Here is a 12,009-nt window from a genome sequence, read left to right on the forward strand (position 1 = left end):
TTTTTAAAATAATAATAATAATAATAATAATAATAATAATAATAATAATAATACAAACTTATTTATTCCCCACGGCTTCCAACAAAAGATTAAAAATACATTAAAACATCAGTCATTAAAAACTTCCCTAAAGTGTATAAGGCAGCCTTACTGGGGTCCTGGATTTTTGTCCCTAGCATCTGATATCGATTCCCTCCAGATGTTGATCTTCAACTCCCATCTGCCACAGGTAATGGGAGCTGAATCAAGCAACGTTTGGAAGGCACCAGACTGGCAAAGGCTGGACTAGCAAACCTCTCACTTCTTCTCGCTCTCTGTCTTCCGCTACAGTGTTAGGCCAACTAAGTTACACTGGCACTGCTTCAAACCTGTAGTTAAGACGTTCCAGTGTAGCTATTAAGACCTAGGTGTAAAGAGCAATGAGTCACACACAGACTTCCTCTGCAACCAACAAACACAAGTAAACAAACTTCCCAAACACAACATACAGCTACCTACCTGTCTGCCTCCCACATAGAAAATTTGTCCCTGAGTTGCACAGGACCTTGTCATAAACATCTGGAAGGCCACACGTTCCCATCCCTGATTTTGAGCAATACTTTTTATTGTTTATGTTAATCTTTCCCTTTTCTTTTCCCACCTGGTTTTCCTCCTTTCTCTTACGAAAGCCATTAAAAGGGGGGGGGGAATAAATTAAATTAAAAATTGGCATTACATTGGCTACTTTCCAGTCCTCTGGTATGGAAGATGATCTGAGGGAAAAGTTAGGACATCAGCAATGTCATATTTGAGCTCTTGGGTGGATGCCATCAAGACCCAAAAATTTCTCTCGTTTTTATTTTATCTATTTTGAGACCCCCGGTTGTAGGGCAGTCTATAAATTCAATTAAAAAAAACAACAAGCAAATAAATATTAGGCCTAGAACGTAGTCTCTCGTCATTTATTTATTTATTTTATATATTCCAACCTATACCTGAGGGGGTATCAGGACGGTTCATGGAATAAAATCAAGATATAAAACCACAAAATACATAATAAAAACTGTCTGCCTTATTTCCCCAAACTCGTCTCTTTGTTGGGGTGTTGGAATCTGTTGTGAAGACAGACACAAATAATTAATCTGGCTTCTTCACAATCTCCATATCCGAAAATAAAGAAATAAATACCGACAAACTAAGCTTGCAAAAAAAGAGAGAGAACAGTTTTTGACATGACAGCCCTACTCTGCTTTAGGCAGCAAAATCCCTTTTGTAAGCAGGAACACCCTTTGCTTGTTTCCAGATGCACGTAGAAGATGTTTGCAGCAGAGAGTCATTGCCTATCTACAGCTATTTCTCGTTTCCGGGGTTAATTTGGACTGTAATTGGAGCTGTGGTAAATTCCAAAGACAAATTCCACAAGGAAAAACTTCCGTTGTTGATATCTCCATGGATTCTTAACTAGCAAATATTTCATACATGCACAGGCAATTATTTGCCTGTCATAGATGTTGAATCTAGGAGTGTCAGGTGGGGCCTGGCTATAACAAAATATTGCAGTGTGAAATACGCTATAGACTGTTCAGGTTTCCAGTCAAGCCCTCTTCTAGAATATTCAATTTCTCACTTCCAAGTTAGTTGGCATTCTGTGGTCAGAGAGACATTATATATATATATATATATATATATATATATATATATATATATATATATATATATGCAGGTTTTGGTGTCTTCGGGTGTCTTCCCGTGTAAGAGTCGGGGTGTCTGTGCGACGTTTCGACGAGGTCTCACTCGTCATCTTCAGGCTGGTGCTTTCGGCTTCTTGTTACTGGAACAGCTCTGTTCCAGTAACAAGAAGCCGAAAGCACCAGCCTGAAGATGACGAGTGAGACCTCGTCGAAACGTCGCACAGACACCCCGACTCTTACACGGGAAGACACCCGAAGACACCAAAACCTGCATTCCTATACCCGTGAAAATCTACGAAAGCATATATATATATATATATATATATATATATATATATAAAGGTAAAGGTACCCCTGCCCGAGCGGGCCAGTCTTGACAGACTCTGGGGTTTGTGCGCCCATCTCACTCAAGAGGCCGGGGGCCAGCGCTGTCCGGAGACACTTCCGGGTCACGTGGCCATCGTGACAAAGCTGCATCTGGCAAGCCAGCGCAGCACACGGAACGCCGTTTACCTTCCCGCTGGTAAGCGGTACCTATTTATCTACTTGCACCCGGGGGTGCTTTCGAACTGCTAGGTTGGCAGGCGCTGGGACCGAGCAGCGGGAGCGCACCCCGCCGCGGGGATTCGAACCGCCGACCTTTCGATCGGCAAGCCCTAGGCGCTGAGGCTTTTACGCACAGCGCCACCCGCGTCCCGTCATATATATATATATATCTTCACTGGGATTAGTTTTTTTGTGGTACAGGTAGGGCATCACCTCTGAAGACTGTTTAACCTTCTAAATATTTGCATACTTCTGCAAACCTTGGGGTTCCCTCAAGCTGGCTGGTATCTCCCTCTTGTATGTGGATTGTACTGTTTTGGCTACATAAAAACTGGCAACTGGAGAATGGAGTTTGGTATTATGTCTATTTATGCAAGTGGTGTCCGAACTGCTTCGTTGTGTTCCTAGTTGAAATGTGTTACCTGAAAACTTTGACTGAGGGGAGTGGGCCTCACAAATAAGAATCATTGCTTGATGTGCATTAAAAAAAATAAAAATCCTACAGTAACTAATAGCTTTTGGGTCATTCTATCATTCTACAGAGCCTAGGGCTTGCTGATCAGAAGGTTGGCAGTTTGAATCCCCACGATGGGGTGAGCTCCCGTTGCTCGGTCCCTGCTCCTGCCAACCTAGCAGTTCGAAAGCACATCAAGGTTCAAGTAGATAAATAGGTACCACTCTGGCAGGAAGGTAAACAGCGTTTCTGTGTGCTGCTCTAGTTCGCCAGAAGTGCCTTAGTCATGCTGGCCACATGACCCAGAAGCTGTTCGCCAGCTCCCTTGGCCAGTAAAGCGAGATGAGCACCACAATCCCAGAGTCGTCCACGACTGGACCTAACGGTCAGGGGTCCCTTTACCTTTACTTTTACCATTCTGTAAATACAGAATCTACTTTTAATGTGGTAGTATGTGGTACAGTGGTACCTTGATTCTCAAATGCCTTGGTACTCAAACGCTTTGGTTCTCAAACACCAAAAACCTGGAAGTAAGTTTTCCGGTTTTGGAACGTTTTTCGGAAGCCGAACGTCTGATGTGGCTGCCGGCTATTGTTTCCAGGGTGCCTGCACCAATCAGAAGCTGTGCCTTGGTTTTTGAACATTTTGGAAGTCAAATGGACTTCTGGAACAGATTAAGTTTGGTGCTTTTGTTTTTGCTATTTATTTTGCATTTTTGTTTTTGAGGCTTTTTCTGTTCATTTGTTTTTGTGACAAATTGTGTGACTGCAGAAATGGATAAAAGCCCCCCATCCAAACAAGGACTATCATCAGTGCATGTAAGGTTTTTTTTTAATTCTTTAAAAAAATCATCTGCAGTACTGTCTTATTTATTTTATAGTACAGTATATTGATTATTGCTTTCATTTTATGGATCAATGGTCTCGTTAGATACTAAAATTCAAGTTAAATTGCTGTTTTAGGGGTTGTTAAGTCTGGAACGGATTAGCCCATTTTGCTTTACTTTCTATGGGAAAGCGCACCTTGGTTTTAGAACGCTTTGGTTTTGGAACGGACTTCTAGAACGGATTAAGTTTGAGAACCAAGGTACCACTGTATATAGTTTTAAAGTCCAGCCCTGTACACCACTTTTATACTTGTGGAACGATATTGCTATTTCTTTTCCCCTCCAACTTCATATAAGCAGACGTAGTCAACATGGTTGACTTTGTCGGCCAAGGATCACATACCTCAGAGGAAGGGTTTGCATAAAAATAGTGCGCTGGGCCCAGAAGACCTGAGCATTGCTCCTAAAAGCAGCAGAGCATTAATGCCATAAATGCCAACCACAAAGCAATGTAAGGGGTGGCATTCTGAATCCCTTCCAGCCCCTGAACCCTTTTCTTCCATGTGATCTTCCCTCCCCCACCCCAAAAAAGGGGGAAAGATTTAGGGAGACACATGTTGCATTAAGCCGATGGTAAAGGTATGCATAAATTGTAAATGCCAGCAAAATCACACCTGTGATTAAACCCAAAGAAATCTAAATGCAGACACCCAAATCTAAAGAAGACCTCTTTAGGCTTGATGCATTTTATTAGCAATTTTATTATAGTTTTCTAAATATTATACAATATGATACAACCAAATGTTCTGAAGGCTTGCTGGCTTACCACAAGCAACTGCAACTAAAGTCACACCAGATACTTGTAGCACTTTAAGCATCACAGCTTCCCCCCACCCCCCAAAAAAGAATCCCGAGAACCATAGCTGAACCCCAGCAGAGCTAAAATTCCCAGCACCCTTAGCAAACTACAGTTCCCAGAATCCTTTGGCGGAAGTGTTGTGCTTTAAATATATAACGTGGATGTGATCCCACGGAAAATATCCAGAGTCCACAGCACAAGTAGACGTTTATATCTGTTCTATCGCACTTCAGAAAGAGGTAAGGCTTGATGTTTGGTTTATGGTACACTTGGATTATGGTACACTTTGGTTTATGGTACACTTGGATTTTACAAGACACCTTTGCACCTATTATTCTGGGAATGGCAGCTTCAAATATGTGCACAGCCTAAGCCGTCCCAATGCAACTTCTCCATACATTTCAAAAAGGAACATACAGTGGTACCTCAGGTTACATACGCTTCAGGTTACAGACTCCGCTAACCCAGAAATATTACCTCGGGTTAAGAACTTTGCTTCAGGATGAGAACAGAAATCACGCGGTGGCGGTGCGGCAGCAGCAGGAGGCCCCATTAGCTAAAGTGGTGCTTCAGGTTAAGAACAGTTTCAGGTTAAGAACGGACCTCCAGAACGAATTAAGTACTTAACCCGAGGTACCACTGTATTCATATGCCTTCTGTTCTATATTAGCTCCAGTGCCGGATTTACGTATAAGCTAAACAAACTGTAGCTTAGGGCTCCACTGTCTTGGGGCCCCAAAAAATTAAAGGGGAAAAAACCTGGATGTACATTTCCAAAATATAAGATAAAAAACAAATAAAATAAAACCTACATACAGCAACAGTGTTTTGTGTTGTGTAGGCTCCTATGATGTAAGTAATGGGCCCCGCCTGCTAGCCTGCTCCCTAAAATATCACTGGTTTGCTCATTTCTATACACAGTGGTACCTCGAGTTAAGTACTTAATTCATTCCGGAGATCCGTACTTAACCTGAAACTGTTCTTAACCTGAAGCACCACTTTAGCTAATGGGGCCTCCTGCTGCTGCCGCACTGCCGGAGCCCAATTTCTGTTCTCATCCTGAAGCAAAGTTCTTAACCCGAGGTACTATTTCTGGGTTAGCAGAGTCTGTAACCTGAAGCGTATGTAACCTGAAGCATATGTAACCCGAGGTACCACTGTATAGGTTGCCTACATTCTGCATGGACTGGTTGCATGGCAACACATGCAAATGGCTTTAGATACCTATTAGGTCCATAAATTACCATATAGCATATATTCAACACAAAAAACAGTGACCATTTGTTGTTGACAAAGGACAGCTGGACATAGAAAGGGCCCCATTACCTTCTGTAGCTTAGGGCCTCATCAAACCTAAATCTGGCGCCGATTAGCTCCCTCCATTGAAGTGAATGGGCCTACTGAGAATATGCTGGGCCTTTGCTTGTGCTCTTGGATCAGCGGAGAATTCACGAATGCTGGAAAATGAAGAGTTACGCACATTTGCGATGCTTCAGTTTCTGCGTTGCCAGGGTCAGCCTGTAATCCCACTTCTGCCAGTGATACACTTGGTTGACAACGATGTTCATTTCCTCGGTGGTCCCCACAATGAGATATACCTTGGGACGGTGGGCATGGACCAGTTGCCGAGTACAGCTTTCGTTGATCAGAAACCACTGCTTAATCACACTGCGAGCATCGAAAGGCAAGAGCGACCCCTGGTTAATGAATTCCACCTGGCAGTCAATGTCATATTCTTGAGCGCCGAAGGCAGGTCGTTTCCTGGACAGTTTCACCTTTGCAGCTGCAAAGAGAAAGAAAAATAATGTGTGTGTGCCGCTTCTCCTGTATTAATATAGCAAATAAGAGAGAAGATGTTGTAGAATCTAGCAAGCCCCATTGCAGGGATGCCTCAATCCTAACTGTGCCAATAACAACTTACCAAAATTGCCGATACAAAAAATGTCCAGCACTTTCCTGCGCGTCAAGAGCTCATCAATGGCCGGGCAAGTCTGGCAGATAGGCTTGGGAAAGGCTGGTGGTAAGAGGAGAAAAATCCAATTTGTCACGGGGGCATGCACTTGATTCCCACAGAAAATAAACCTGTCATGTCTGGAGATCTCCTGAAGAATTCTCAGACATTTTTTGACAACTTGGAAGATAAAGCTGAGCTCGGGGCTCTGTATATTATAGGATAAGCCCTTAGAATCATAGAATTGTAGAGTTGGATCATGAGGGTCAGTCTAGTCCGACCCCTTGCAGCGCAGGAATTTTTGGTCCAACGTGGGGCTCGAATCCATTGCCCTGAGATTAAGAAGCTCATGTTCTGCCGACAAAGCTATTCCAGTCAAATAGAACGCTTCAGCAGGATGCCGTATGTGCCAATTGTTATATCTTAGGAATTATATCCAACAGCACAATTCTTTTTTTTTTTTTAGATTAAAAGGCATTTTATTTATTTTTATTATTTCGAAAAAGTAACAATCATAAATAAATAAGAATAAAAAATGTGCACCTCACCACCAAGACCATTCCATTGTAACTATCCAACCTCCCAAAATTTCAACACCTCCTGCAATGGTTTGATCCCTTTTCGTTTTAACAGTACAGTGGTACCTCGGGTTAAGTACTTAATTCGTTCCGGAGGTCCATACTTAACCTGAAACTGTTCTTAACCTGAAGCACCACTTTAGCTAACGGGGCCTCCTGCTGCTGCCACGCGATTTCTGTTCTCATCCTGAAGCAAAGTTCTTAACCTGAAGCACTATTTCTGGGTTAGCGGAGTCTATAACCTGAAGAGTATGTATCCTGAAGTGTATGTAACCCGAGCTACCACTGTACAAATTCTACAAACACCCACCATATCTCAAAATAATTTCTGCTGCGTATTCCCCGTCTTACTTTAACGGCACATGTTAATTTATCATTCGTAGCTATATCCTACACCTCTTTATGCCATTCTCCCATTTTATATTCTGCTTGCTCCTTCCACTTCCTGGCTATCGTAATTCGTGCAGCTGTCAATAAGTTTGTCAGCAAGTCCTTCATAGCCTGCGAACCTTGCACCCCACCGTAAATGGATAACCTCTGGACTTTTGGTCAGCTTTAACCCAGTGATTTCCAACAGCACACTTCTAACCATGTATACTCTACACAGAACTAAGTTCCATTAAATCCAGGGGAGCTTTCTCCCAGGTAAGTGAGGTTGAATCCTGACAAGACAGAAGTACTGCTTTGGGGGGCAGGAGGCGGGCGGGTGTGGGGGACTCCCTGGTCCTGAATGGGGTAACTGTGCCCCTGAAGGACCAGGTGCGCAGCCTGGGAGTCATTTTGGACTCACAGCTATCCATGGAGGCACAGGTTAATTCTGTGACCAGGGCAGCTGTCTACCAGCTCCACCTGGTACGCAAGGTAAGACCCTACCTGCCTGCAGACTGTCTTGCCAGAGTGGTGCATGCTCTAGTTATCTCTCGCTTGGACTACTGCAATGCGCTCTATGTGGGGCTACCTTTGAAGGTGACCCGGAAAGTGGGAGAGCACATTTTAAAAAAATATTAAAACGAAATTTTAAATGCAACAGAAAGCTAGCAAGCAAGAACAGAGAGGATGAGACTAGACCCACTCTCTCTAGGACAGGTGATGCTGCCAGCCTGCTGTGGGTCTGGGAACCTCAAGAGGAGAATGGTAGGATATGAATGTACCAGTGTGTGAAACAATGGTATCTGGTGCCCAATAAAACTGGCAGCACAGAAGGCAGGGAGGCCATTAGTAAGCAGAGCCAGAGCAAGAGAAAACCAATTCTACTTTTGACCCCCTTCTCCTTTCCTGGTAAGTTCTGCAAGGGCAACAACGAGGACATGCCTCCCCCCACTAGACTCCTCGCAAGGACATGCAACCCAAACCCCCATATAAAGCTGTACCTCCGAGACTTCGCTTAGCATCTTTGCCGAGGGATGCAAGACACGTGTCCTCATCTGCGGGGAACCGATCGCAGTCCAAACTGCCGGGCCAGGGGCGTCCTTGGCATTGCAAGACAGGAGCGCAGCTGTCGCGGACCGCAACGCACATGCTCCTGCAAGGCTGGATGAAGCTGTCGGGGAAGCAGGGCAGCTTTTAGGAGCAAAACACGCAGGCACGCTGTGCACGTCTGAAAGGGCAGCGAGGGGGGCCGGCCGCCGGAGAGACGGCCTCGAGGAAGAAGAAGAGGCCTTCCTTCCCCATTTCCTCCCCAAGTCGAGGGAAGCCACCAGCTGTGCTGTCGGCGCCCTTCTCCCCCCCCGGACTCGCATCTCCCGAGTTGAACGTGTGAACGGCCCACGCGGGTCCGGCCGCGGGTACTCACGTGTCCAAACACACGGGTGCGAAGAGCGAGCAGAGGAAGATCCCCGCGTGCGGGTGGCAGCCGGTGCTGACGAGGCGCTGCCACGCGGCGGCTTTCCCCACGACCTCGGGCATACCGACGTGACCCAGCAGGTTGGGCAGCCTCATCTCCGAGTAGCCGATGTCGTGGCACATGGCCATGTCCGTGGGGATGGAGACGCACTTGGTGGATAAGCCCAGGTCCAGCCCCGCCGCCCGGCGCAGGGCGAAAGCCAGCAGTACGGCCGCCGGGAGCATCGCTGGCGCCTCCGTAACGTCAGGATGCCTCGCAGAGTCAAAGGTCTCTTTGCAGAGCTGAGCAAACCTCGGCAGGGTGTGGGGCGCTTTATATCTGCACGACCCCCACCCACCAACCCCCAGGGCTCTCCTCCTTTTATCTGATGGAAACCCCAAGAAAAAAAAAAAGGTGTTTGCTTATAGCCCATTTAAGCGATTTGATGGGATTAAGCCCGTGGTTCCCATAGGGTGTGAATGGCAAAGAAACATCTAAACATTTCAGTGCGTCAAGAACAGAAAAGAGAAGCTGCTCAAACCTGAAGACCTCTTGACCAAAGCACCTTTATAATTCTTGATTCTTTTATAGTGAGATGTTTCCAATGACTGGTCTGAATGTCTTATGTATTCTAAAGAGGAAATCCTTCATTTTTTTAAAAAAATGGTGGAATAAACCTGCATTGTTTTTTATTGGACACTTTGGTTTTTAAATGAACTGATGGAGTAGACAGCCACCCAAAAACGACAGGCGTTTGCTTGGATTGCTGCTAAGGAGGATGATATTCGAAGAGGGGGTGGGAAGGAAAAAAATGAGGTTCTGCCTTCTGCACTTCTGGGGTCTCTGGTTTTCGCTAGCTGTGGGTGGCAAGCTGCTTCTCAGACCTTCCTAGTTTGCAACCTATTCCATTTTTAAGAAAACACTTTGTATAAGTGCTTTTATGTGTCTTAATTTTTAAATAAAATGTGGTCAGCTGCAGGGGGGGAAACAAAAGAGAAAGGCTTCTTTGTGTTGATGAATAAAGGTAAAGGTAAAAGTACTCCTGACCATTAGGTCCAGTCGCGGACGACTCTGGGGTTGCGCGCTCATCTTGCTCTATAGGCCGAGGGAGCCAGCATTTGTCTGCAGACAGCTTCCACCTCTGGCAAACCAGAGCAGTGCATGGAAACACCATTTACCTTCCCGCCGGAGCGGTACCTATTTATCTACTTGCACTTTGACGGGCTTTTGAACTGCTAGGTTGGCAGGAGCTGGGACCAAACAATGGGAGCTCACCCCATCGCGGGGATTCGAACTGCCAACCTTCTGATTGGCAAGCCCTAGGCTCTGTAGTTTAGACCACAGCGCCACCCGCATCCCTGTGTTGATGAGAGTTTGTCTCAAATTAGACCTAATCTTCTTCTTCTTCTTTGGCAATCACTCATAGCTGTGTAAGATTGTCTTCCATGAAAGCGGTCTCAACAGTGAGTCCGCAAGTGACTGTGGAGGCCAATTCTGGATCCACATGTCCTTCCACAGTGGGGACATAGGTTTCCGGGCGGGAATTGATCACGGTGAGGGTTTGCCAAACATTCCTTCCTTTTTATTATTTTATCTTATATTTTGGAAATGTACATCCAGTTTTTTCCTTTAAATTTTTTTGGGGCCCCCAAGAGAGTGGGACCCTAAGCTTTTGCTTGTTTGACTTATACGTAAATCTGGCACCGATTTTGGGAATAATTCATGTTCTTATATAGCTGCATAGGTTGTTTTTTTATAAAGCAGTTGTGTCCTCTGTTATAAATTAAGCACTGCTAGGAGTTGTTCCTTTTTGTTTTCCAATGTATTTCTTAACAATAAAAAATGGGTGTGGCACCAGCAAATTTTTAGTCTGGAAAAGGTTTGAGAGCCACCGGATTGTGTCCATGTGGTGGGTGGGTGTTAATGAACATTTTGAGGTTTTTTTGCAGGTGCGACTTGCAAAGGTGTAAGGAGGGGATTCTGCCAGGGAATTCTGCAAATGAAGTGTGAAGCTAAGGCAGACTCCTGGAAAAAGGGTGTGAGGAGCAGACAGCCTGTCTCCTTGTGGCCTGGGTTTGTCAGCATGGCTTCAGACATGGCTGGTGTAGCCGAAAAGACAGACGAGATGGATCCCCAAGAGAAAATGTTTTGCTTTTGTCAATTGCCTCCTGGCGCTTGCTCGCCTCAGAAGTGTGTAGGAAGACTTTTCTTGGTGAGGCAAAGTGCTAGAAATCAGATTAGCTTGTCTGTCAAAAGAGCTGCCTAATTTCTAAAGAAACTGGGCCCCAGAAGCCGCCTAGAATCAGCCTAGAATCGTAAGATTTTATTGATAATGGAAATGTGTCGACTTTGCAGAAGTTGAAGTGGATGAAAGGAGACAGCTTCATTTTCCTCATTTCCCATATGCGAGTTTGAATGTTTAACCTGAATTCAGGACCGTAAGCATCACATCAAAGCCCACTTTGCCCCAGGTGGAAAAACAGGCAGTTATCAAGTCCTTCTGTACAGATGACAGTTCTGTAAATTAGAATGTAAAAGGGCAAGTTAAAATTACAAGACTTTTACTGCACAGGGAGTAATAAGGTTTTAATGATTCCACAACTGAAAAAAGGTGGCATTTGAATCGTGGTTAAATCTATAGACACATGGATGTATATTCAGCTAGTCAGGAAACATAAAACATATACAGTACTTCTCAAGTCATGTAACCATTCAATGGAGGAGCCTTACTTGGATTAGGAGTTGGCGATGCTATACAAGGTAGAGAGCTGATCTGGCCCGGGGTGCCTGCTATTTCAGTTGCAATTCACAGCAATTTCTTTCTTTTATTACAAAGGTGTGCTTTTGATGGGCAATAAATGAGAAAGCCTAAAGAATACACATATAACTCAGAGTTAGGTTTAAAAAAGCAAAAAAAAGCAACCTTCATCGATCGTTTCTTTCCATCATATAAATAATGTAACTCAAATGATGGACTTGTGTGTGTGTGTGTATGTGTGAAAAATTTAATAATTTCTACTGCAGTATTTGTTGTGGAAAGTGATCCTCAGCAGTGATCTCATCAGTTTCCTGATCCAGAGGACAAAAGTTTGGTGCTGCGAAAAGAGCTGAAATTGGATTTAGGAGCGCCTTCCCCTGCAAAGCATTGATCAGCAATCTTCACGTCAGCTTGTGATAAGGCCACGAGACAAGGCGACGTGTGCTCTGGGCAAAGACTAAAACTTCACATTCTTCATCCAGGTACACTCATTACAAAATGGCTCGGAATTTAAATAAATATAGAAAGATAGAAAATTTCCCATT

The 12,009-nt window shown here is 44.6% G+C and overlaps 1 protein-coding gene across 1 annotated transcript; it reads right to left on the reverse strand.

The window, feature by feature from the left end:
* Window positions 1-5,090: 5,090 nt before the first annotated feature.
* LOC309542625 (secreted frizzled-related protein 2-like) lies at window positions 5,091-8,975 on the reverse strand. The gene is made up of 4 exons (XM_082242487.1): window positions 8,677-8,975; window positions 8,255-8,424; window positions 6,277-6,369; window positions 5,091-6,138 (listed from the first exon to the last, which is right to left on the reverse strand). The coding sequence occupies exons 1-4, from the start codon at window positions 8,949-8,951 to the stop codon at window positions 5,828-5,830; spliced, it is 849 nt and encodes a 282-aa protein (XP_082098613.1). The 5' UTR covers window positions 8,952-8,975; the 3' UTR covers window positions 5,091-5,827.
* Between the last annotated feature and the right edge of the window lie 3,034 nt (window positions 8,976-12,009).

Source organism: Podarcis vaucheri, assembly GCF_965113315.1.
Source record: "Podarcis vaucheri genome assembly, contig: SUPER_10_unloc_1, whole genome shotgun sequence".
NCBI lineage: Eukaryota > Metazoa > Chordata > Lepidosauria > Squamata > Lacertidae > Podarcis > Podarcis vaucheri.